The 27,293-nt window shown below is 40.2% G+C and overlaps 1 protein-coding gene across 8 annotated transcripts in view; it reads left to right on the top strand.

The window, feature by feature from the left end:
* The window catches only part of SYTL2 (synaptotagmin like 2), a 90,528-nt gene that overhangs the window by 44,635 nt on the left and 18,600 nt on the right, over positions 1-27,293 (top strand). For 2 of the 8 annotated variants that reach the window (XM_074983666.1, XM_074983637.1), the window contains exons 1-5: positions 15,273-19,798; positions 21,402-21,503; positions 22,980-23,033; positions 25,476-25,526; positions 26,835-26,929. In XM_074983666.1, coding sequence (XP_074839767.1) covers positions 15,322-19,798; positions 21,402-21,503; positions 22,980-23,033; positions 25,476-25,526; positions 26,835-26,929 — 4,779 coding nt within the window. In that variant the 5' untranslated portion in view covers positions 15,273-15,321. Of the gene's footprint in view, positions 1-1,572; positions 1,709-8,880; positions 8,942-10,206; positions 10,310-13,099; positions 13,985-15,178; positions 15,251-15,272; positions 19,799-21,401; positions 21,504-22,979; positions 23,034-25,475; positions 25,527-26,834; positions 26,930-27,293 lie in introns of those variants that run through there. The other 6 variants (XM_074983675.1, XM_074983652.1, XM_074983683.1 and 3 more) reach the window with 4 other exon arrangements.

Below are 27,293 nucleotides of genomic sequence, written 5' to 3'. Positions count from 1 at the left end.
TCCAGCCCTGGGGACCTGGCCAGGGGGCAGGTGTCCCCAGCAGTGCTGCAGAGACCTGCCAGCAGCCTCAGCTGCAGAATGGGGTTGGGGTGGGCAGAGTTGGGAGCCAGCTGAGTACTGGCTCCTCCTTTTTAAATAAAGAGTAAAACAAGGAGAAATATAGGGAACCAGACATGGGCAAGGAGAACCCTTTTCTTTCTGTTTCAGAGCTGATGAACTGATGGTCCATAACATTTCAGGTTGTGTGTTTTTAAGCTTTTGCTGAATGGTTTCTCTACGTTTAACACTGAATATGGTGTCTACCACCATATGACTTGACAGAGCAGTAGTTTTATTCTTAAGCTGGCAATTATTTAAACATGCCACATTATCTATTAGGGCATTCAAAGTTGGCTTGAATCTGATTTGTAAACTACACTGAATTTTTTTCACTTCAGTGACTTACAAGATGATTAAACAATTTACTTCACAGCTATGCTCTATGAAGACCTACACCTGAAAGTGGGACTTCTATTATTTCTGTACACTGGAATAATTGTTTGAGAATTTAGGCCACAGAAGATACGGCAAAATGTTCCTAAAACTTCATGGGATGTTTTGTGACTTCAACAGATTAGAATTCTACCACCCCTCATTGCCTTGTCCCTGCTTCCCCCAATAGCCCAAACAAACAAAAACTAAGTTGCATAACTGTTTGTTTTCACCTATCAGTTTATATTTCTTCAACTGAAGTTTTCTGTGGCTTCTATCCAGTGCACCCCCCTTCCCTTGTCCCTTCCAGACACACCAACTAGCTCTTGTACCAGAATCCTGCTCTAAATGAGCAATACAGAAAGGGGGGAAAATGAGCCCTCCACCTTGGCATGTGTTCATTAAGAACGTTGTTTTACAGAACTTCTTGTTTGACCCCTTATGATGCTAATATTACACTCCAGACATTTAACGGCTGTAAGAAGCACAAGGACACACCTGCTAATTCATTGGTTGCTGAATGTTTTACAAATTAGAATTGTTTAAACATTTAGGGTTCTTGGTGCAGTGGGTATTGCAGCTGAGGTGGGGAATGTTAAAATGAGAACCCCCATACGCTAATCTACTCTAGGACTAGGTCTACACTAGCTCCCCCCACTTTTGAAAGGGGGAATGCTAATGAGACACTTTGGCATATGCTGATGAGGTGCTGCAATGAAAAGACCCCACACATTTCCCCAAATAGGAATAAAGGGATTTCGAAGTGTGCAGGGTCCTCTAGAAAAGGACCCCATGTAGATGAGCTGTGCCCAATTGAAAGTGCTGCAGCTACCATTATGCTAATGAGACACTGCGTATTCATTGCAGTGCCTTTTTAGCATATCCTGAAGTTTCTCATTAGCATCCTCCTTTCAAAAGTGTGGGGGGGTGTGCCAGTGTAGACATAGCCAAGATGGCTGCGTACCCTTACCTGACAACCAAATACAATGTGTTTTGTGAAATAATTTTGAAACCTATAGGTACTGCTTGCCTCTATTTCCTTGCACTGGAAACCCACATGAATATATTGGAAGATAACTTTGATCCTGTTTGCTATTTTAGCTGAGCGGAGTGATGATAAATCAGACAAAACAAAGAACAATTGGGTGAACAGTGTCAATAAAGAAGCTTATGTCCCAGCAAAGCTCTCTGGTATCATGGAAGAGACAGAAGATGGGGAAGTGAAATCCAGCCAAAGGTAAGATGATGATCTCTGAAATGGATCAGTAATCTGACTTTTAGTTATTTATTAGGATTGAATAGAATTTGTGACTTGTTTCCTCCTTCAGCATTTCACATAACTATTTCTGTGATTGCACACATGAGGCCCTGCAAACATCACAGTCATCAAATTGCAATGGTGTGCTAACGTTTGCTTGGACTGGCATAAAAATTCACATTTGCAGTAGCTTGACGTGGAAATGTCTGGGCTTGGTCTGGAGCCTGGGCTCTAGCATCCTGCAAGATGGGAGGTGCCCAGAGGCTGGACTGCAGTCTGTGTTGGAACACCTACCCCACAGTTACAGCCCCCCAGCCCGAGTCCAGCAAGCCTAACTCAGCTGGTATGCATCAGCTGCTGGTGTCTGACTGCAGTGTAGAGAAACTCATAAGACTGTGGAAAGCATGTGGTGAGAGAACTATGCTTTGACCCTAGTGTAGCTTTAAGTATAAGTAACCATTTAGACCAATATTTGGTTGTATTTCAAACATTTTTCATATTTCAAATCATATTTTCTTCTTTAAGCAAGTAAACATCCCAATCTTTTTAAAAAGATTTTTAAATATTTTTAAAAAGCTGCATGGATTTTCCTAAATGCTCATTGCAACGACTTCTGGTATTTAGTTTTCTTTTTTTGTTTCTCTGTGGATGGAAAGGACTATTTATGAAGGCAGCTACAACTGATTCACCTCTTATAGAGTTGTTTTATTTTTTGCATGGTGTAGGGGAGGGAGATCTTAACCTTTCTTTTTCAGGTCGTAGTTCGAAACTAGTGTGAAGCTGAATAAATTTTACAACCCGTATCAGTCTCTCATTTACTGCTCTAGCCATGTCAGAAAATGCCATGCAGTCTTAGACACATTCAGAGCAATGACACTTGCCCTTACGCAGTATCCTTGAGTGGGGATCATAGGCCTGTAATTACTATTTACACTGCAGTACCAAAGGCTAGAGAGAGCCATCCACTTCACACAAGCAGTTGAACCAGTTAGAATATTCAGCACTTGAATAGCACTTCTCATTTTTTCAGTTGTTTTGTATTAGTCTAGTTCCCAGCTCCATGCTGGGGCTCATTTAATCACAATGCCACTTCTAAAACCAGTTTATATGGTACAGAATGGCTAATGAAAGTGTTTGCAGGCAGAATCCAGAGAATGAATTTCAATATGTAGACCAAAGCCCAGTATTTCATCAAACGTTTTTTGTAATGTAGATGCAAACACCAACTCCTGCCCTGCAAAATGTGCAGCTAAAGCAAGGAAAAGTAGCAGTCCCTTGAACTGTCACCCAAGTTTTTATCAGAATGTTGATTTGGGGGAAATGAAGGGAGAGACCAACCCTTTTAAAGTGGCCTTTTCTTTTGTCCCCTGAAGTACTCTTCTGATCTGGCTATGTGGCCATTGCTAATAGATGCAGTTAATCAGTAGCAGCCAGAAAAAGCTGCTGAATTAGTATGATGAGAAATTAGCAGCCTACTTACAGTGCCCCCAAGGGGTGAACCTGTATATTGGTAGCAATTCAGTTCAGCTTTCAAGGTTATTGAAGACATGTCGTCTTGATGTACATCAGAATGGAAGGAAGGGGCAACTGACTGTTAGTTTTTCAGGCTATGTCTACACGAGGCAAAGTAAGTTGACCATGGATATGCAATTCCCGCTACAGTAATTGCTGTGGCTAGAATCCATGCATCTACGCTGTGCTAACTTGGCTGTTCCTACTGGGGAAGGTTGATGGGGGAGTTTCTCCCATTGACCTACCTTACTTGTTGCAATGAGTGTAGGGGTCAACTGCAACCCCTGAGAGGTCTTTTTTTTTTTTGTGCATCCCTACTAGACGTGTGAAATTGACCCCTGAGCAGATCAATATTCTGGGGTAGTGTAGATGTAGCCTCAGACATGGCTATAATCAGAATTGTGAGCCAAGTTGAATTCTGGTGCCATCTTTTTGCAAGATGATAAGGTAAATGTTTCAAAAACATCCTGAGTCATTTTCAAAAGTAGCTTAGGCATTTAGCTAAAGTGTGACTGACAGTCAACAGGACCTAGGCTCCTCAAGTGCTAGGTACTTTTGAAAATGCTTCTATTTTTAATAATAGTAATTACAATGTTTGTATAGTGAATGGTACTGGCTACAGGCCCAGTCTTCAGTCTTGGCACAGACAAAACAATTTCTGACTCTACAGGTCTGACCTGGTGCATATGGGGGAAGATACAGCCAGGAAATTGTAAAAACAAAATTGCAAACCCTTTTTTCTGTTCTTGAGACAAACTGCACTCGTGACCATGAATGACTTTTTGTACCAGCCCTTTTTCATTGGGAGAACTCTGTGTAAGGCCTGAACGTTAGTGATGTTACTCCAGGCCTAGTCTGGTCTTAAGAGCAAAATATGGATCTTTAGAATTAGATGCTAAAACTGTAGGGTGTTTTCTTTTGCATTCTTTAATGACTAACTCCAATAACTAAGCTGTAAAAAGTGCTTGCCTTGGTACGTAAATTTCAATGATACTTTGTTTTGCCTATCATAACCTTTGAATTGGGTGTGTGAAGTGTGTCTTTGGGGGTGTAACCTTGCACAGAGGGAATTTCAATAGAATGATTCAATCTGTCAATATTTTCTCATGATCTGCAGATCAAAAGTGTAAAATATACAACCTAAGGAAGGGCAGAGTTCAGGTTCTCTCATATTTTGATTAGAGAAAAAAATCAGTTTATCTTGGAAAGGTTCCCTGGACTGTGAAATTACAGAGCCTCTTACATTCAAAACCACTATCCCCAAACATATTCTTAAATGGCACATGGCTTTAGTACGTAAAAGAGGGACAGATCTTCTGCTTATCCAGGTACAGCATGAGCAGCAGCAGTTTACTTCTCCACATACACTTGCCTTTTTGGTCAATCCCTGATTTTGGAGGACTCGCCTCTAAGGGCAGATGGGAGCCCTCTGAATCCTTAACATCTCCGCTGAGCCTGCCAGCAGTGTACACCCCAATTCTAGGATGTTTCTTGTGAGGATGATAGTGACTAATAAAATTCACAAGCTGCTGATGAACAGCCTTCAGACAGAAATGACTTTCCTACTGATCTGAGTTGGATTTGAGCCATTGCCATAGATTCATAGAAGACTGAAGATGGCGGGGGGTGGGAAACGTGCTAACAAGGTTGTCTAGTCAGTCTCCTGCCAATGCAGGATTGTGCCCCACCACCAGTTTACCAAATCTTTGTCCATCTTCTGTGACTGACTGACTTCTGTCTTTTTAGTGTCTACTCTATGGTGAAGTTACAGAACCACAGGGAATAAAGAAATCTTTTCCTTTTCTAACCTGCTTCTCTGCTCTCCATTTGTAGTTATTGCATTGCTGTTACCACAGCATTATCTGAGCATGTTACCAAAACAACTTTGTATATTAGTTACAACAGAATCATAGAATACTAGAGCCAGAAGAAACCTTGAGAGGTCATTGAGTCCAGTCCCCTGAACTCATGGCAGGACCAAGCACTATTTAAATCATCCCTGACAGATGTTTATCTAACCTGCTCTTAAATATCTCCAGTGACAGATTCCACAACCTCTGTAGGCAATTTATTACAGTGCTTAACCACCGAGATGGCAGGACTCTTGCTCTGCCCAGCACTGTCTCTTACTTTCTGTGGGCATGTCCACAGTAGTGTAAGCTTGGGCTCAAACTTAACTCATTGGCCGTGTCTACACTAGCCCCAAACTTTGAAATTGCCATGCAAATGGCCATTTCGAAGTTTACTAATGAAGCACTGAAACACATATTCAGCGCCTCATTAGAATGCGGGCGGCTGCGGCACTTCAAAATTGACGCGCCTTGCCTCTGCGCGGCTCGTCCTGACGGGGCTCCTTTTTGAAAGGACCCCGCCTACTTCGAAGTCCCCTTATTCCCATGGCGAGGTCCTTTCAAAAAGGAACCCCGTCGGGACGAGCCGCGCGGCGGCGCGTCAATTTCAAAGTGCTGCGGCCCCCCGCATTCTAATGAGGCACTGAATATGTGTTTCAGCGCTTCATTAGTAAACTTCGAAATGGCCATTTGCACGGCAATTTTGAAGTTTGGGGCTAGTGTAGACACGGCCATTGTGTGCACGTGCCAGTTGTGCTAAACTAGGACCCGAACCTGTGGACCCTGTAACCTGAAGGCCTGGAGGGTCCCAGCCTATGTTAATCTGGGACCTTGTATCTGAGTACTTTTGCTCCGTGCATATGGTTCCAACTTTACTCAGATTCCAGGAATCTTCCAGATCAGCATTTGTCTACCAGGGTTACAAGTACCCTTTGGGGCTACACTGAGGTTTTCCAGGGGGTACATCAGCTCATCTCGATATTTGCCTTATTTCACACCAGTCTACATAAAAAAAACACTAAAGTCAGTACAGTCTAAAAGGTCATTCAGATGACTTGTTTCTACTGCTTCATATGCCTTATGCTGAAACGTAAGCACAATATTTCTATTCCAGCTCATTTATTTGATAATGAGATTGGTAGAAACTCCAAGTTTTCAGTAGTAGTCTTCTGTGATATTTTTGCATGTTTTTGTAAGTAATAAATCTAACTCCTGAAAAGAGTACAGTAATTTGGAAAGGTTGAATGGCACTTGTTTCAAGACCTCAAATTACCTTAGGAACATGTTTCTCAACTGGAGGTATATGTATTGTTAGGGTATGTGAGAGAATTCCGGGATTTGTTTTGTTTGGGGGAAAAAAAAAGGGGTACCTTTTTTAAATAGAGGCTGAGATACATCTGGAGCAGTGTTTCTGAATTCCCACTCCCAGAGGAGCTGCGCTGTAGTCAGGCAAACATCCAGCACAGCAGCCAGAAGTGCCATTACTGACTGGCTGGGTGTGCTCATTCTTCCTGGTCCTCACACAGCAGCAGCTTCTCACTGCTGTGCAAAGCTTGTCTGGAGCAGGGAGCAAAGCTGACTGGTGGGAGGCTGTTTCCAGCTGCCTTGGTACTGCAGTGAGGGTCATTCCTCCCCGGCTGCATTGAGCTGGGAGCTCTGCTACTCTTAAGTGCAGGGCAGCTGCTTAATCCCCACTCTGCTCTCTCTCCCTTGCCTTTAGCTCCCCCACACCCTGCTGCTCTCATGTCTGTAAGGGCACCAGGACTCCATGTGCTCTCAGGATGGTGAGTGGGAGCCTGTCCCAAAATCTCCCTGCAGAGAGCTCTTTCTCACTGTTTGCATCCACCTATTGAAAAAAACTGCTGCTTCATATCCCTGGCCAATTTAGTAACCTCTAGGGGTAATGATGATCTTAATTTGTTTAAAAATCTCTAGCAAATGAATGAGCATTACTTCAAAAATTACAGATGAAAACAGTCAGCTCTCCTATTCCTGGCTATTCAGTTTCTTCTTAACTATATCAGAGAGGTGGCCGAGTTAGTCTGTATCTTCAAAAACAACGAGAAGTCCTGTGGTACCTTATAGACTGATAGATATTTTGGAGCATAAGCTTCCGTAGGCAAAGACTTGCTTCGTAAGATGCATTTGGTGAAGCAGGTCTTTGCCCACGGAAGCTAATGTTCCAAAATATCTGTTAGTCTATAGGGTGCCACAAGACTTGCTGTGTCTTAACTATAGTGCCTCCAGTCAATCAAGAGAATGTTTAATGAATTTATTTGGACTCTGAAAATGGTATTCTATAATACTTTAACTGAAAAGATGATTTCAGATGATGTAGATGAGGCACTTAAACTGTTAGATGGATAGTAAACCAAACTGGGGAATGTAAGTCTTTATGCAAAGGGTGGCTGTCTATGGACATAGTTTGTTTCTTCTCCAGATCTCTTGAGCCTGGGTTGTCCCTAGGAAATTAGATCAGTATAATCACATCACTAAAGGGTGTAAAAAAATGCTTGAGCACTGCTGTAAAGCCAGCCTAACTTCTAGGGTAGCTAGTGCTAAGTGAATGCGAGAATTGTCCTAGTGACCTGGCTGCTGTCTCTTGGGAGGTGTAGTACCTACAGTGATCAGAGAACCCCTCCTTTCGGCGTAGGTAATGCTACAGCAGCACAGCTGCAGCATTTTAAATATAGGCAAGTTCTGAATCTTTTTAGTTTCATGTTACAAATCTCTAAAAGCCTACTTGGCTTTTGGCACTTAAGTAAAAAAGAGAAATAAACTCTCTAAAGCAGTTTAGAAGTTGAACTAGGTGTTCAGTACCTGATAGGGGAGCCAACAGCCTCCGTGGGGCTCCAAGCATGGTGTGGGTAGTGGTGGCTGTGTGCTCCCAGAAGGGACAGGGCCTTAGGCGCAAGGGGCAGGGCCAGACGCCGGTGTACACTCCTCATGACCCTCAGAGCCGCTTGGAGCATGTGGTGCAGCATTCCAGAGGCAATCTAAGGCTACGGCCATACCGCAAAGTTATTTCAAGATAACAGGTGTGATTTCGAAATAACTTTGCTAGTGTCTGCAATACGTACACAATATTTTGGAATAAATTTTGAAATAGTGGGTGCATTATTTCAAATTTCGTAAACCTCGTTGCAGGAGAAAGTGACTATTTCTAAATAGCTATTTTGAAATAGGCGCTGTTTAGACACGGAATAGTGCTATTTCAAAATAAGCCATAATGCCATCCAGTGGCACTATTTCAAAATATGCAGTATGTGTCCTGACATGCTGTTTTGAAATAGCTGGGTGTTATTTTGAAATAAGCTATTTTGGAATAAGTATTCCAGATTCTATTATTTCACAATTACACTGCTGTGTCAACCAAAGTCTACAGGGCCTGGGACTACAGCCACTGCCATGGCTATTGTGGCCAGGAGCCCCTGGGCCCTTTGAATCACTGGGGTCTGTGGCAATCACCCCCTTTTGCCTCCCCTGTCAACAAGCCTGGTACTTAGCAAGTTGTTCTCATGACAAGACACAAGAAGAGAGTTCTTGCTGTGAGGACATGGAAGTAAAGTTAAATTTAAGTGTTGTACTCAAATATCTTTGCTCATGAGCTCAAAAGTGAAGACAATGGGTAAAAGATTTCCCATTGCCCTATGTGGGAAAGACATATTGAATAGAGGAATCTCACATTTTGATTATGGTTCTCATAAGCAAATGGCAGCTTAATTTTTTATTTACAGTGTTAAAGCAATGTGCTAGTTTCATGCTAAACAATTTGTTGTGTTCTTGTAGTTCTAGTGCATTGGATGAACCTCAGGAAAACTCAAAGAAGGTAGCTGTGTCATCAGCAAAGGTAGGTTAAGGAATGGTATACTAAGTGACTTCTTAAAGCTAATTTTTTTTCCTTTGACACTCCACTTAAAAACCAGGAAGAATTTGAACAGAAGAATCAAAACTTCAGGATATTCCCTGAGGCAGTGTTGCATGAAGTATAAAATGGTGGGTTGGTATGATTCCTGTTCTGCACATATGTCTGGCAAAGAGAAAATCTTCATCCCTTACCTCTATGTAGCTCTCTGGAGAGAACTGTCTCCATTTTGTTTTGTTCCAGTTTCATTTGAATCTTCCCATGGGTCTGAATCCATTTTGGGAGTCACTGTGGCTGAACTGAGTCTGTCTAGACTCTGAGGCTACGTCTACATTGGAGAGTTTTGTAGGCAAAACTGGGGTTTTATAGACAAAACTTGTGGAGCTTCTACACACAGTGTTCTGTTGACAGAAACTGTAGACAGAGCTGTGTAGACACTCCCGGTGGGGACCTCTTGTCAGCAGAGTAGATCACAAGGTCTATCTGTTTTATGTGTAGATGGGATCTGTTGACAGAAGTTTTGTCAGAACATCTCTCCTGACAGTAACTTCTGAAGACAGATGCTTCTAGTGTAGACATAGCCTAAGGGCTTGTCTTTCCTGCAGTGCTAAATCAGTGCAGCTGTGTTGATATAATGCTTCTAGTGAAGACGAGCTATGTTAATGGAAGAACATCTCCCACTGACTTAGTGCAATATAGACAGTGCTTTAGTCAATGTAAACTTATATTAAAGCAGGGAGGGGTGTTTCACATGCCTGAGTTACAAAAGTTACATGGACTTAAATGATAGTATAGACAAGCACATAGCTTTGTCTTCAGGGGTGTGAAAAGTCCATGCCTAGTGAGAGATGTAGTTAAGTTGACCTAAACCCTAGTGTAGACAGTGCTAGACTGATGAAAATTCTTCTGTTGAACCCACTATTGCCTCTAGGGTAGGTGGATTAATGGACAGCGGGCAAATCGTTCTTGTTGCTATAGAGTGTCTACTGAAGTGCGCCACTCAGTTTTTTAGATGTAGCCTAGTTTACTAAGGTGGGGTTTTCAAATGTCCAAAATCTATTCCTTCTGACTTCAAAAGGAGCAGATTTAGGCCAATCAGTTCTGAAAATCCTTTACTGTCACTCTTCCATGTCCACTATCTGTCTTAAAGGAGGCACAATTAAACTTTGTGCAGGGATGAAATGTCATGTTTCTGTTGACACTACAGTGCTATAAAATTTGACGTAAATCATATGTCCATTCTTTCATAGCAAAGGAAAAATCCATTTAATGACTTTACTGCATCCAAACAGAACATAAAGAGTAGGGCCTCAGAAAGTGGAACAACTGGCCAGTCACTGATGCCAAATGAAGGTAAAGCATTTTTAAAAAATGTACATGTCTTGTATGTAATTTGGGGGGGGGGGGTGGCGGTATTGTCTCCAAGCTAACTGTCCCTTTCCTCACACAATATATCTTTCTAGGGGGGATAAATTTTTTAAAAATTTATAAATGAATGCCTATAAAGGGTTAAACCCAGATAGAGCGTGTTCTCTGTTACCAAGCAGCCAGGCGGGGGAGAGGGATCATTTCTGAACTGAAGCAGTTGCCTGCTGAAGGAGTCTTTTTGCTCTCTGGATGGAGGAGAGGGAGAGAGAGAGAGATGCTTAATCCTAAACAGCATTGGTGAATCCAGTAAATACCCTAGCCACTTTGTAATCTGGGCCTACAGCTATTTAAGTAGAAAGGAACATTTAAGTAGATGTGATCAATTTATTTTTATTTTGGGTTTGATGTGGGACTACTTAGGTTGGTTGAAGTATTTTTTTCTGTATACTGTAACCCCTAAACTGAATCCCAGGGAAATAATTCTCTGTGCACTAACCTTGGTAACACCTAGCAACTAAGTATGCTTTATCACTTTCTTGGTGTATTTTAATGTTTTGTTAATAAATTACCTTTTTTTTTAAGGCCATGATTTGATAGCTGTGTCCTAAAGAAAGGTCTATGTATATGCATGCCTAGATCAAAAGATTAGCTATCAGATTTCAGTTTAATTTTTTTTTTTGCTACCCCAAGAAAGGGGTAGAAGCTTGGGGTTCTACCACAGGGAGACATCCTGAGTGTCTTCCTGGGCTTTATAGGGGGGTTTTCTCACTCAGGTGGTGGCAGCTACCTCTCAGGTTCAGGGAATTTGTGATTTTTTTTTTTTTCCCCAGCAGAGTCTATAGACACAAGGTATTTTTAAGGTCTCTTGTGGGCCCACACCTTCTGCACTTGGAGTGTCAGAGTGGAGATCAGCCCTGACAAAAACAAACAAACCCTGTACTAAAGCAGGATATAGCAGAATTTTGCCTATTGTTTTTATGAGCCTGTCTCCTGCCTGTTTTGTGCTGATCATTTTAAATCTGTATATATAAAAGTGCGAACTGCTGAAGGGGGTAAGAAAATGTATTTTTTTTCACCTAACTAATCTGGTCTTTCTATTCCTTTCCCTCAATTATCCTCCAAACCTAAACCTGTACTAGGTCATTTGGAGGAGGTCTGTGTGTTAAAAATCCTCAGTGGGTGAAGGTCAACTGACTTGAACTCATGAGATGTTTGCTGAGGAGCTGTTTCCCTGACCACCTGTCAGGAATGGTCTGGATCGGGGTCTGCAACTTGCAGTTCCGGAGCCACATGCCGCTCTCTAAGGACTTCTTTGTATTTTCAATATTTTGATGAATCTCTAAAAGCACGACAATGAATGTCTCACATTTAAATAGCAAACAATATGTGATCTTGAGATGTTGGATAACTCCTCCTTTGATATGTGCAGCGTATTGTGGGATATGTGTGCACTGTTCTTAGAATAGGGGTTACAAAAGTGTGGCTTGATGTCATTTATTTTAAGGACTGTCTTGTATTCACATGCGCTGTGGCTGTTGAATTATTGAGCTTTTTACCAAATTCCAAAAAAATGGCTATTTTTGCTCTTTCAGTTGTCGACCCTTTGTCTAAAAGATGCTTGGCCTCAGTCAGCAGACCCAATCCAGTTGCAGGTGCCTAACTGCAGTATAGATGTACCAGTTGCCAGCCAGCTGACAAGGGCTGCTTCCATATTACAACAATCTTGGTGATTGAGCATAAAAAAGCAGCTTAAAATACTCTTTCCTCCTGTTTTGCAGCAGTCTCAATCATTGCTGCTGTTAGCTCAGCAGTAGGGGATCAAGCTGGGTTCCCAACATGTGATCTCATTCTTGTATTTTGTTTCTTAGATGCATAGACTTGAATATAGGAAGGGACCATCGTGATCATCTCGTCTGACCTCCTACAAACTGCGGGTCACATAGCCTCACCCACCCAGTTCTGTAACGGATCCCTAACCTCTGGCTGAGTTGCCAAAATCCTCAAATCATGATTTAAAGACATCAAGTTGCAAAGAATTCACCTTTTACCCTAGTTTAAACCTGCAAGTGACCTGTGCCATGTGCTGTAGGGGAAGGCAAAAAGAACACCTAGGGTCTGTCCTGATTTTTGCTTTCTTAATTCTTTTTTCTAGATTTCTCCCCTTTTCCAAAATACCCTTCCCTAGCTGAATAGGAGCTAGAAAATGATGTGCCTTAATTCAGTCTTGCAGAGTTGCAGTGAGACTTTGCAAGCCCCCAGCATGAAAATGACTGACCTGCTTTCTGAAATGATGCTTGGCAATAGGGGAAAGGGGACAAGTATACACTATTTGCCTTTTTTAAAAATATTTCTTCCACATTGGCAACTTTACTTAGTTACGTGTGACCCTGAAAACATGATACAGAAATGGACAAAAGTCCAAACACAAGACACAGTAATAAAATTGAGCTGTACTAGAACTGTATTGATTAAAGGTTTACTGTGCTCTAACTTTGAATTGTTTCTTTGCAGTAGGAGTGTATATATATAACGTGTGATAAGTAAATTAGAAAACTAATAGGTTGTTCCAAGAATGTGTACTACTTTATTGCTAAATGCTTTGACTGTTGACATTATCTTGTCTTTTTGCATTGCATCCTAGAGCTGCAAGAATGTCTTCTCTTGTCTTTTCTGTGTAGAATACTGGATGTTTTGACTAAATGCATGTTCTTAAGTCTGAGTACTGTTTTGCAGCATGTTCTTACTGTTCCCTTGTATGCATATCTTGTCTTGCAGACTCACTGTCGCCTTCAAAGGAGAGCCAATCCAAGAGAAACATACTAAATAATAGGCCAGAGGAACATAGGCAGGCTTCTGGAGGACAAACTGATGAGTCCCAGAGAAAGGCAGATCAGGCTCCTGTACCAAAAGCTAGAAAAGTCATCTACAAAATCACAGATCCCATGTTGGAGGAAGATGGTTCTTTTCCCAAACCTGCTAAAAGGACTGCCTGGGTCAATGGTGCTGGCACGCCACCTAGGAGCATTCTGAAACGCAGTTCCAGTTCAAGTTCCACTGATTCAGAAGTTCTTCGTGTTAATCAGGTCATTGAACATCAGAATAAGACTGGTTTGCCCTCCTCAACTGCTCTTGAAAGAGTAGCTGAAACAAACCCTCCTGCAGAAGACTCCTCACAAAATTCACTAGAAAGACTAAAACAGGTCAGGTTCTCCTCCAGTATAGGTAAAAAACAACCTCTTCAGAGCCCTCAGCCACAGCATGGCAAAGATATAGGAGAGTTTGACTTACTGGAATCAGACTATGTTAAGAATGGAGAAAATGGCACTGAGAGGTTAGATGCACTTCAAAATGAACAAACCGGTCCTGTAAAATCTCCCCACTCGCAATCCTCTGTTCTAAATGTTAATGCAACAGGCAGAAGTGTCTCACAAGAAGACACATCTGCACCATATTTATCTGATGCTAACTGTTCGAGCCTACCAGTCACTGAAACCTTGCAGCTTAAGATAAGTCCTCCTATAGAATCTGCAACACCAAGAATATCCTCCAGTAATATTTCTCCAAATGTCAAGGAAGTGCAAACTGTTGATGAAACGTTGTCTCCAAATATATCTCCACGTTCCCCAAATCCTGACTTGGAGTCACCCAAACACATTATTGGTAAGAGATCCCAGCACAAGTCAAATGAGTTCATACTAACAAGGGTAAATAACAATTTTGAAAACAATCATAAATAATTCTTCCCCCTAATTTTCGAAAGGGAGAGAGAAAGCTAGCACGCTCTCTGTATTTTCCAGAATATTTCTGCTTGCTTACTAACTTACCAATTTCACACACTAAACCACTTAGATACATTAGTGTTGTCTGAACACTGGGAACATACTATATTGATTTATTTATTTTTAAAGAGAAACAGGTTAATAACTTTTCCAGGCTAAAGTGTGGATAAGCATATTTGTTAGCAGCAAGACAGAGACAGAACTGGACCAAAGATATCCTTCTTGTTCAGGCAAAATTCATGTATTGAAGTCTAGCTTTGCCTGCAGAAGAACTGAAGAAATTGGTCCAATACTGTCTGTTGATGGTGGTAATGGAACTGTGATTTGGTTTATTAAGCATAAATAAAAATACAGCAGTTAAATGGAAACAGAATATAACTGTTGAAATAATGAAAATTTGACTTCTGAGTAAGAATCCCCATTCCATAGTTAAAGGCAAATGTGCTTCTGCAGAGCAAACTTTTTGTAACATTTGAATTTGGACCAAGACCAGTATATCAATAGTCTACCATAGACATGTTTTTCTAGGCTGAAAGAACAAGCACATGGGACATATCTGTGTTTGAACTTGTTTAACATGTAGTGGGGACTTGGAAAATGAAGCATCATATGGGTGTTTAAGGGAGTCTCTTAACCCACATTTTTTTAAATAAATACTGGGGCAGCATTATGACGCATTTCAAAAGCAAAACAAAAAAGAAAATCGCACTTAACTATTTTATGCCCCTCCACCATGAAGAAATCCTGTGGATTTTACCTCCATCAGACTATTGCTAACCCATCCCTGCCAAAGGCAGGAAAAGCACCCTAACCTTTTGTCCAAATTGGTTGTAAACGTTGATAGGCTCTCAAAAAGCAACCGTCCACATTTCCCTTCCCAATCACATCACTATGTTGGCTTTTAATTACTCTTTTCACTCAAATAATTGTTCTAAATTATCAAGCAGTGTTGGGAAGAGGAAAAAAGATAAGACCTACTAGATTTTTTTTTTTTATGCGGTTGTATGAAAAACTTTTTTCAGCAGAATCATATGTTAATCAACCCTTTATCTTGAAAGGTACTTTTATGTTACAGATCAGCATCCACTTTCTACTAAGACAAAATCTCCTCAGATGCCAAATGCCAGCTCTGTAGACCTTCAACAAGGTAAGCCTGTTCTTGTTGAGGATCAAAGGGCTAAAACCACTTCCAAGCCTGACAAATATGCTGCTGAGTTCATGAAAGCAGCTGATGAATCCATATCAAAAGTATTAGATTGGTTTAAAAGAAGCTCCAGTATGGATGATGAGAAAACTCCATCGGTAACTTCCCAAGGGAAAGAGTCCAACAAAGAACTGTACTTACCCTCGTTATCAAGTGAGCACCAAGAAAACAACTTACCATCCAGCACAGGGGGGAGAGCTAGAAAAGATAGTGGAGTAAATGCAGATGAAAACACACAACTGATTGACTTGTCACTTGGAAATAATGGGAAACCAAGTGATGTTTTGCCTGCAAGAGTGGATGCAGAAGACCTACAGATATTAAAAGTAGGAAAAAAAGAAAATGGAAGTCAAGAGACTCAAGATACAGACTATAACAAAGAACCTATTGTACTTGAAAAGAGCAAAAGTGGTGCAGAAAAGATACATTTACAGGTCTCTGGTCTCCCAGTTACTAAATTAGATGAAACAAATATCCTTACAAAATCAAGTGCAGAAGGCAAAAGGTTGCACAAACCAGATGATGAAAGTACTATATGTAAAGAACCAACATTTCTTGAAGATGGAAAATGCAAGACAGGTTCATTGAATTTCATTTCTCCTGAAAAGCTAAATGAAGGTTCATTATTGAAAACTAATATGCAAACAGGAATTCAGAAAGACAAGAAAACGTGCACTAGCAAACCTCTCGTGCAAGAAGAGCGTGTTCAGTCAGGATTTGATAATAAAGAAATAGAGAGAAAAGAACTTGGTTTACTTGATCAAGGAAATATGGGGCTAGAGCCAAACAGTTCTAGGATGAATCCACCTGTTTTGCCACAGCATGAATCCAAACAGCTACCTAAGGTACAAATCTCAGGGGAGGAGACAGAACACCAGAGAAGCGTAAAGGATATTAGGGCCTTCTGGGAAAGGGACAAAACAAGACCCAGCCATACAAATAAGGAAGGTGTTTTAAATACTACTCCAACAGCTAGTAGCACAGTATCATACATCAATAAAGGAAGTAGCAGAGTAAAACTCAGTGATGATTCTGCAGCGTCCTTACCAAGTGAATCAAAAGATCAAAACAAGTATCATTTAGTTAACTTCAGAAAAGTTGATTTAAGTGATGATGAGCCATCTAAAGATAAATTTCTAAGGTCTGCAAAGACTGGGCCAGATATAATGGATAGATCCAAGGCAGATTACACTGTTGAGAGGCCCAGAAAACAGTTTGATGGTAAAGTTAATGAGTTTACAAAATTACCAAAAGCAAATAATTTGAAATCAGGAATTGGTTTTATTCCTGCTTCATCAGACGATCATGAAGATGGGAAAGAAGTGCCTTCAGAAAATGACAGAAATGCCTCTTCTGCACAACAAAAGCTGAACTTTAAGATTTTGTCTTTAAAGGAAAAAATAGATGAGGAGTCTAAGGATCAAATTTCCAACCCTTTGCAATTTCAGAATTTGAGAAGCTTTTGGGATATTGGAGCTAAATCACAGAATAGGACTAATGTGGAAAATGAAGCCACTTTCCGAAGTAATAGTAGTTCAGTAACTTGCCAAAAAGAGTCCAAAGAAAGCAGAGCACAGAAAAGCCAGGAAGAGGTGATGGTTCAACAGCAAAATCAACTTTCTTCCCAAGAGGAGAAAAAGAAAATAAACTTCAAAGTACCTGAGTCACCAAGACAGGAAGGGCAGCCCATTCCATGGTCAGTGAATCTGACACGAGCAGAAAATGCAGAATCTATCCAGTTGATGGGAAAAAATGTAGGAGGGTCAGTGTTATCAAAACCTAAAGAAAAGATGGGTCTCCCAGAGCAAGAAGTTAAAGAATATATAGAAAAAATGATTGATTCACCCAAAGTACAGCACAGCACATTTAACAATGGCTTACAGAAACTGCTTGAAGAAATGTCTGAGCCACCCTTGCCATTGTCCCAACCAACTGGTGAGAAAGGTGTTCCAAGAAAAGAGTTGGGAACTGATGAACATCTTACTTTTTCTGTAAAACCAATGCAGAGCAAGACTGCTCCCACAGACTACAAGGAAAAGGCAGAATCCCCTAAAGAAGAGGTTGTAGACAAAACTGTTGCCCTATCAAATGCAGAACTTGATGCATTTAATACTGGACTGGAGAAACTGCTAAAGGAAACCACTAAAATGTCACCCTCCTCTAGTCAGAATGTCCCAGGAAATATTTCTGAAGAGAGAGTTTCTTGGCCGGCGCAGAGAAGATTTTTTGAAAAGGTAATGGAACGGAGTCTCAACACTTCTAAGTATCAAAAAGAAGAAACACTTCCTCAAGAAGTAAAAGAGAGTATAGAAAAATCAGTTGTTTCACCCAAGACTGAACGTGATAAACTTAAAATTGGTCTAGGGAAGCTGCTTCAGGAATCTGGTTCTTCCTGTCCGTTGCATCAGACAGCAGATGGGAATGAGAGTTCCCGGACAGAGAGTTCTCATGAAGAAGACATCCCAGGTTTTCCCCAAAAGGCAATGTGTCCTGGCATAGTGGCTTATGCTCTGACCCAGAATGAGTCTCCCTCTCCTGGAGAGGCCATCTCAGAGACTGTAGAAAAAACCACTGTTCCACCAAAAGATGAATTCCATGACCTGGACACTGGTTTAAAGAAACTACTTACAGAAGCATCTGAGATCTCACCGTCATGCAATATAGAGAACAGTAAAAAAGCAGTATCTGAGAATATGCCTAAAGAAGATAAGCATGGATTTTATAAGAGGGTCATAGAGATTGACTGGGCTTCTTCTCCAGTTTTCCATGGAAGGGTTGGAACGCCAAATGTAATTGTGACTGAGACTGTAGAGAAAACTGCACTTCTACATCAGGATAATGTTAGTCCAATCAATATATGGTCAGAGAAACCAAATGGGAAGGCAGCTGAAGTGCTGTTACCTTTATGTGCAAAAAGTGAAGAAAATGTAAGCTCTCGTCTAGAGGATCAGACTGATCATCCTGTTCGTACTGCTAACCATCCTGAAGTGACTGAAATACTGGCAAAAACGGTTTGGGCACAACCTGAACTCCATGAATTTAATGCTAGTTTGCAGAAACTGCTCCAGGAAGTTTCTGAAATTCCAGCTTCTGAACAAAAAAGCCTTGACAATGAGATGCATGATAGAATACAGCCTAATCGGAGCGTGAGTTCCCTTTACCAGCAAGATGTTGACCATACTCAAGAAGTAAGAGAGAGCATAGAAAAAGTTATTGTTACTTCCAAATCTGAATTGAGTGAATTTAATGCTAGTTTGCAAAAACTCATTACAGAAGCCTCTGCAATGACACCTTCTGAACCAAAAAGATTGGACCATGAGATGTACAGTACAGTGAATACTAGGATACAACCTAATAGTCATGTTTATTCTACTTACCAACATGAAATCAACCATGCTGAAGGAGTAAATGAAACTGTCAAAAAGGCCATTGCTCCTTCCAAATCAGAATTCAGTGAATTTAATTCTGGGTTAGAGAAACTGCTGAAGGAAGCCTCTGAAATGGAAACTCATAAACTGGAAAGCAAGGACAGTACAGTGCAGAAGGGTCTGGGGATACAGCCTAACCAGGGCTTAGACTTGACTTACGAGCGAGATATTGACTATCTTCAAGAAGTATATGAAACCATAGAAAAAGCTGTTGCTCCTTCCAAATCTGTACTCAGAGACTATAATACTAGTTTGCAGAAACTGATTAAGGAAACCTCTGAAACTCCTCTGCCTCTTAAACCAAAAAGTGCAATCCAGGGTAGGACACAGACTAATCAGTGTGCGCACTTACTTTACCATCAAGAGATGAACCATCCTCAAGAAATAAAAGAAACTGTAGAAAAAAACATTGATCCAACAAAACCAGAATGTAGTGAACTGAATAAATGCTTAGAAAAACTTCTCAAAGAAGCATCTGAAGTTTCCTCTCAGCTGCCAACAAAGATGGAAAGACAGGAAAGACCCAATGTGTCTGAAGCAGAAAAGGGAAGTTTAGCCATTAAGATGCCACTCTCTGGTCCAAGTGCTTCAAATTGCTGTCGCTCAGAGTTTAAGATGCCAATCAGGAGAGAGACTTCCAAACAAAATGACAAAGCTGTAAAAGAAGATCATGTGGTAAATGAAGTGAGAATTTCTGCTCTCCCTGAAAGAAGTGTAGCACTTGAGAAAACAGTACAGACTAATCAGGCCTTGGCTGATGTCCTTCCCAAGAAAAAAGAGAATAGTGCGGTTATCATCACAGCATATCAGATGGAGATAAAAAATGAAAATAAAACAGAGGAAGAAGCAGGAAAAGAGACTGATAAAGGCACTTCCTTAGCAGTAGCCAGTGAGGCAACATCTGAAGTGACTGCAGCATCTAAATTCAGGAGAGCAAGCACACCACTGAAAGATGATGAATGCTCCTCCAAAATAAGTAAAGTTGAGCTGTTTTTAGTATCTCCATATGATGATGATGAAGATGACACCACAAGCTTTGGCTCTGATCTTTCAAATTCAACCTGTGAGCATTTCTAAATTCCTAATCAGGGGTTCTGGATTTGTTATTTATGTACATATTTAAGAAATATGGGCAGAATTTTTCATAACCTATCTTAAGAATGGTGAACCAAAAGCATGAGTGAGATTCTCATTCTTTTTCTTAACTGAAGGATTTGGGCATCTTTTTCTCAGTGCTTGAGTCAGCAGATGTTTTGAAAAGACATGCATTCTGTGTGGCTCGCAGTCCAGAGAGCTAGGCTGGAATAAACCTACTGCATGCCCATAGAGAAAGTCAGACTTGCTAAATCTGTTTCTTCCTATTGTGGAAGTTTGCTCAATTTGTGATCACTGGCTTCTGATATTTAAACTTTGGGTTTTAGAGCCTTTTGTTTTTAATAAAAAAACAAAAAAACCAGTTTCACTAGCTGATGTATGAAAGGGACCAAGTTAATAAGGGGTATCTGGCTAAACCAGATCTTTGCTTCTCCTTTCCCATCTGTACTTTCCTGTTTTTAAAACAAACCACAGTTTGCGAAAGAAAAGACCTACCCTGGTCTTAATCAACTCATGGCTGCACCAGAACGTGAGCTGTGTTCACTTAGTGTCATCTTCTACTGAGAAGTTAGCATTCAAACAGAGATGCATCTGGGACAGAAGGCAGCACTGGAGTGCCTCTGCTGTCCTGTACAGAGCGTGGCAGGCAGTGGTGACATAATTTAAATTATTGGAGTCACTTCCAACAGAGGTGTTAATTTAATATCTTTTCTGAGAAATCAGGATTGATCCCCTTAACTGGAGAGGCTGAAAAACCTGTGAAATTTATAGGGGTTGCCACCTGTGATCATTAATCCCTCAATTTTAATGAGGGCAAAACATAACTGAAGCCAGTGAGACTTCTGGCCCAAGTGAGGAGTACGTAAAACCTGAGTAAGGGCGTTAAGGTTTTGCGCCACAGCTGAAATGGAGCCTTTTGAGTCAGTTTTGTTCACGGGAAGTGTGCCAAGGCAGTAGAAAGGAATTTTTGAAGGAACAGGATGGCACGTGGGACTGCCAACTGGGACAAACGAGCCCATTAACTTCTAAGAACTGAACCTGTCCCATGGGGTTGTTTTAGTTCTCTTCTTAAAAATTCAAATAACACAGCTTCCTACTAAGATAAGCCCTTTTGTTAGCACCCAGCAGGAAGCAGTTCTACAACAGGGCTTGGATTTCTAGTTGGGCTCCTGCTGTATCCACAAATAAGCAGTGTCAACGCTGCCATGGCAGCCGCAAGTTAAATTACTTTTAAAACATGTATTCCTGGGAGCCTATGTCTAAGTATAATTTAGCTATTAAACTCTGTGACAGTTGATCCTGCTGCTCTTTGGTAGTACATGTGTTTTTATCTCGTAATTTAGAATTCCATTACGCTTCCAAATCCATGACTAAATATTTTCTGCTTTCCTTAATTTTTCTTTGTCTTTCACCGTTGTCAAAATTAGATTTTTTTTTTTTAAATGTTTTGTTGAGGGTTAAAAATATCTCTTCATTGGTTAAAAATAGCCATTGATTTCTTAAGTGGCTCTCACTTAAAAAGACTTGGCTGTCTGTTTTGTGCAGTGTTCATGTATTTTGTCTTGTGACAGGTTCAAAAGAAGAATTAGATCCTATTTTCAAGGCTCTGAAAAGGAGTGCAGATAGGCAAAGGCCTTCCAAAAGTCTAGAGGACATTCCATCAGCCACATCAAGTGAGCACAAAGCTTGTCTGCTGTCTTCCATGCCCCCAACTAAGCTTGAAAATACTTATATGCTGTCCTTCCCCACATCTTCACCAACTGGCTCGCTAATATTCCAACACTGGGGTTTGGTAGAAAACTATCCTTAGAATGAGTATCCAAAATAAGTAAATACATCATAATTCTCCTTCTGATTTAAGTAGTAAGGAGCAGTGCTCTAGTCTGCTGCTTTTGAACAGGTTTTGATTTCAGTACTACATGCTCATTTTGAACACTTATTCCTGTATTTCTTTCTTCGTCACAGCTTGAATATTAACTAGGCTTCTCTTTTTGCACACTTAATTAAGGCATGCTCTTTCCCTTCTTTTATCTCCTCTCACATTCTGTTCAGATAGCCATCTTTGTAACAGTGATTATATCCTGCAGTGGCAGGAAATTGGCAGGCCAGGATGCAACTGCCATGTCCATTCCTATTTCCACTACCAAGTTTTAAAGAAGATTTTAAAGAAGGTTTAACTATTCTTTGCCACCGGCTTTCACTCTATATGTGTTTGGGCTGTGACTGAAGAAGTATTTAATCCTGTCCTTCCATGTGCATGTTTTTTAAAGCCAGAGCAGACCTGAGTCTCCTGAACTGCTCTCTTAATGGTTACTTTTCTTGTGGGCCAGCTCTATTTATAAGTAACTTGCATGGAGTTTACACGGGTGTGTTCGTCTAAGTTTATCCACTCAGACATTTTCTGAGAAATATGCATTGCATGGGTCTTAATCAACCTGACTTTGCTCAGTAGTGGGCTTTTTGATTGTTTTACAGGAAGGGGAGGTGCAAGCACCCAGATGGGTGGGTAACAGGTAGATGACTAATTTCTCACTCAAATGGATGTGGGACAAATTAATGAATGACGCATAGGAGAGCAACTGCACTGACTTACACCTCCTTGTACCAGCAGTAAATTTGGCTCTGAGTTCCTGTCTAAATTATGCAATCTAATGTATTCAAAATTTCATTTACCTGTGTTTTGATAAAATATTTAAAACTACACAACCATCGATTGCTGTACGTAATGGGGAAAATGTGTGAAACTTCATGCATGTAGATATTTGTGAGTAGAGCTGTGGGTTTTGAAGGGAGATGGTCATGTCAGGCATCTTACACTCGTTGAAAATACAGACAGAAGATCTCTTAATTCTCTATTTTAATGTGCTGTTGCTTATTAGTAACTGACTGTAGGACCTTAGGCATCCATGCAGCACTGTACTTATATAGACTGCATTAAAAATCACGAGAGCTCCATTTTATAGCATACTAGTTGAATTTTGTAATGCAAGTAGAAAGTGTTTTATTGACATTTAATCTTTTTGCTTTGTGCATTTAACCTTGGCTGTGGCTTTACTGATTTTGATCTTATTTCTTGTAAACTCTGTAGCTCCCGCTATAATCCATACTGTCTTCCTGAACAGCAGTCTTACTCTGTTTTTCCTGCACAGATAAAGGAAAAGTAGATATGCCAAAAGAAGAATTAGTACTTAATGCTGAAGATGGTAAATATCTTATTTGTGTCTGCATGAACATAGCATTATTGTCGGTGTCCTCCTCTCCTCACCAGCAAAAGAGCTGGTGAATTTCAGAATTGTCACTAGTGTGTAGTAATTTAGTTAACTTTTGCATGATTTATACATCTGGGTAGCATTTTTCTACCTCTGCTTTTATTTGTAAGCAATATAATAGTATTGGTGTATCCTACTATTAGTGTAAGACACTTTGTTTGTCTGGGCTTGATCATTTGGGCATTACACATGGATTGTAGCCACTGAAGTCAATGTGAGCTTTGGATATTGAGTCAATGCAGAAATGGGCTTCTAAAGTATCTGATTAGCATGCTCATTTGTTGCCCTGTAAAATGATGCCTATTGATTGTTCAAAATATCATGCAGATTACTTTAATGGAAAAAGGTACATCTATTTAATATACGAAGCCCTTTCTCTATCTAGCAAAGGAAAGATTTAAAGCACAAGTGGAAATGCTGACTCTGAGACACTGGTGAAGCTGCTGGATTGTCTGCTCTTGATACTGATGATATACTAGGTCACTTTTATAAATTCATCTGTTATGCTGCATGGGTCAAATTCTTCATTGTATATGTGCACAAATCTCCCACTGACATTAGACTGAGTGTTTATAAACGCTGACTAAAGGATCCTGAATTTAAAACAAAACAAAAAATTACTAGATTACATTAAAACAGTGATGTTGTAGTAGTAGGCATCCTTCAGTCTGCATAGACTATGGATCGTGCCCTTTAAAGTTTAAAGTGATGTTGAATATGGTGATGTATAACACATTACTTTTAAGTGCAATACAGTGGTACCACAATTCTTAAGCAAGTCACACTTTAGCTGTATTTATTAGTGACTATTTTAGAGGCTTCAGTGAGATTTGTAGTTAATCTGTAGTCTGATCATAGCACACTATGGCCCCTATCTTGCTTCTGTTTCATGGTGCAAAGAGTAATCAGTGGGACTTTTAAGCATGCACTTACGCATTTACCTGAACTGGGGACAAAGCTGTAGATTTCAGTGAAAATATATGTGAAATGTGTACTGTAATTTAGCTGAAAGAGTGGGTTTTTCATCTCTAAAAGCAGCCACATGATTTTTATGCTCCCATCAGGCACCTTGTCCTGCTGAGTCAGATTCTCTGGTCTCCCTCAGCTGAGGCACAGTTGGAGTTACTGTCCCCACTGCAAAGCAATGCAGACGCTGTGTAAAGCACAACTCTGGGCAGGTGCAGTGCTAAGACACAGCACCCAGGAAATCAACCTCTAGAAGGGATCAAAACCCTGAATAAATCTCTGTGCAAAATATTTGTGCAAGGAGGGCTCATTAGATAATCTCCCCCTTACCATTGAAAGGGAGATATGCACAGTGGTAGCCCTCCCTGGGTAATAAGTTTTCCTCTGGAGTTGATTGTAAACAGAACAGTTTTTATTAAGCAAAACAGTAGGATTTAAGTGGTTCGAAGAAAACAAATGGCTCAAAGTGAATTACCCAATCAAACAAAAGAGAAAGTGCATAGCTAGTTTTATTCTTGTGCATTCTGACCCTACACAGATGCCTTTATATTGGGTGAAAACTTCAAATCAGGAATGCTCTTACCCTGATTTGGATTTCCTAAAAAGTTCCTCATCTTTCTGATGGTGTGTCAGGTAATTTCCTAGGCAGGCTTAAGGTAAAAGATGGAGGAACCCCAGGTCATGCTTTATACGTTTCCTTTGGCGGGGGGATTCTATTATCTTTATGTAAAATGGAGACTGTCAGCAGAGAGAAATTACCCGTCCTGGTCCTTTTTAGGCAATCAGCCATTTCCTACTTATTGGTCTGAACTTAAAAGCAGTTCTTCAGATGTGAATTGACATGCATTAAAGTAGTGTTACCATATTTGACCTTTCAAAAAAGAGGACCACCATGTGAGGGAGTGTATCTGTATAGGTATCTACCAGCTCGTGTTGTATTAATGTACTGCGTATGCTATAATACACTAATCTAACGTGAGTTGGTAGGATACAGAGACATTCCCTCTCAGAGGTATCCTCCTTTTTTTCTTAAATATCGTAAACCTAATTAAAGGCCCTTTGTTGGCTAAGTATCACTATCTCCTCACAAATTATACTCTCTCAATAGGGTAGCCACACCTCCTGTTGAGGTCTTCACATAGACAAACATCCAGAACACAAATATGTAGACTACATATAACTTCAACTACAAAAATGTTACTTGCCCAAAAAATGGAATTTACAGATATAGCAGATTATACCATTGAAAATGACAGGTTTATAAGCTACATTTTGTCCAAAGCATCTCTGGTTATGCATATTTGTATTTCAAACCCATTTTTAAGAAAGCATCAGGAGGGGGCCTCTCACACTGGTATCTATCTTTATTATTGAATGACAATGTATTCTTTTCAATGTTGCCCTTCTAAGCAGATCAGAAAATCAAACAGCAACAAGAGATTAATGAATATGTACAAGGAAGTGAGTAACAGGATTTTCCCATCAACCTGGGGATATAAATCTCCACTGATTCAGTTTCAAATCAGTTTTATTTAATATCAACTAACTAATGCATCTTGACTTTGTTTTTGTTTCAAAGTGCTGTGGCTCAAAAAGCTAACTGCATGCCAACACTGTCTTGTGTGTTTTCAATATAACCTTAAGGTACAATTTCCATTTAAGGGGTAATTGGACTGAGACACCATGTCTTGTGCCAAGTTTGGGATGCATGTGTGTGACATCTGGGGAGAACAGGCATACTTGCTACAACATTAGCATGCGCATTTTATCTGGCTCTATTTGGCATGTTGCCAAATTGATATTCCCCATCATGGGAAATGGTAGTGCATGACATTGTAGCAAAAGCAGTTGGTGTAGCTTTGCAAACATCACGTATAATGACTAAGTCCTTGATCCAAGGTGTTAAATGTGTATTGGGGGATCAGCTTATTTTTCCATATACCTAAAGGGAGCTGGACTCTTGTGGTGGAAAAGATCATGCTATAGATAAGGTTGAGAACTACTGGTCTGGTATAAATCATTACTTGCAGGGTTAGTTTCTGCTCTGTTGCTATGGACAATGTATTGAATTAAGAATTGGGCAGTGTAATTCAATGAAGACACTTCTGAAGATATACAGACATGCTTTAGACACTGAATCATTAACAAAATACATTAAGTGTAAATGAATCAGAGTATTTGGAAATTACTTCCTTTCCTGGGTCTAAACCAAGCTCATTTAATGTATGAATAATCTCATTTGACTTGATTGAGACTTAATTGCATGAGTAAGTAGAGCAGGGTTTGGCCTCTATTTACTGATCAGGAGCCATAGGCCATAGCTCTGTTATCTCAGCTACATTTAGTGACATTGTTTGAGTTTAAAAAGCATAGCTCCTCCTTCTGCTGCAGGAGAGAACCAGAAACTTTGTCAGCCAGTAAAATGTTTTCTAAAGTTAATCTTTAACGTTTGTAGTAAAAACATTCATGTAGCACCTGGGTTAGTGTGTTATATAAATATATGCAAAAGTATATTATGCTTTTGCACAGCACAGCATAGTGAATCAATGTTCTTTATCCTGTTGCACAGCTCAGACTAGATTGCCATAGTGGTCCCTTCTCTCATTAAAATCTATGAATATCTTGCACCAAAGTTACATGTTGATGCAGCATGTGCATGTAGATGTATTTTTATCCAAATTAGTCTGTCCCAATTTCTGCTTAATAGGACCAACTTCTGTTAATATCAGAAGGCAGGGTGTTTTTGAAACTTGCATTACTGCTCTTTAGTCTCCACAGTGCCTTCAGACTCCGATAACCAGTTTTCAAATCCTGAAAAACTCAAAAGGTTGAGCAAGTCAGTACCAGCATTACCACAGGAAGAGGCAAGTATCTGATCTTGTTTTTTTTTTAAACATATATATAAAAAGAGGAGTAATTTAATATATTACTTTTGGGGGCCTTCTGGGTCAGCTTCCATTTGAATCAGTGGTGTGGAGCTGGGGTATCTTCTTTGTTGTAAGTTACTTACACTACATGTGCACCAGCACTTGAACAGAGGTGGCCACAAACAGTAGGCAGCCCCCTCTTTCAGAACTCTTCAGTTCAAGTAGCAATGCTCAGGTCCTGGGATGCATCTCTACATTAAAAACTGATGCTAGTTAGATCAGTTAAGACAAAGACCAGACTCTGTTTGCAACAGTTTCCCTTAAATAATTTCTATCGCAAAACTAACAGTACGGTATTTTT

The sequence above is a fragment of the Carettochelys insculpta genome, chromosome 1 (genome assembly GCF_033958435.1).
Source record: "Carettochelys insculpta isolate YL-2023 chromosome 1, ASM3395843v1, whole genome shotgun sequence".
Lineage (NCBI taxonomy): Eukaryota > Metazoa > Chordata > Testudines > Carettochelyidae > Carettochelys > Carettochelys insculpta.
The sequence above is the reverse complement of the archived record's forward strand: the minus strand, read 5'-3'. Positions and strand labels throughout refer to the sequence as shown.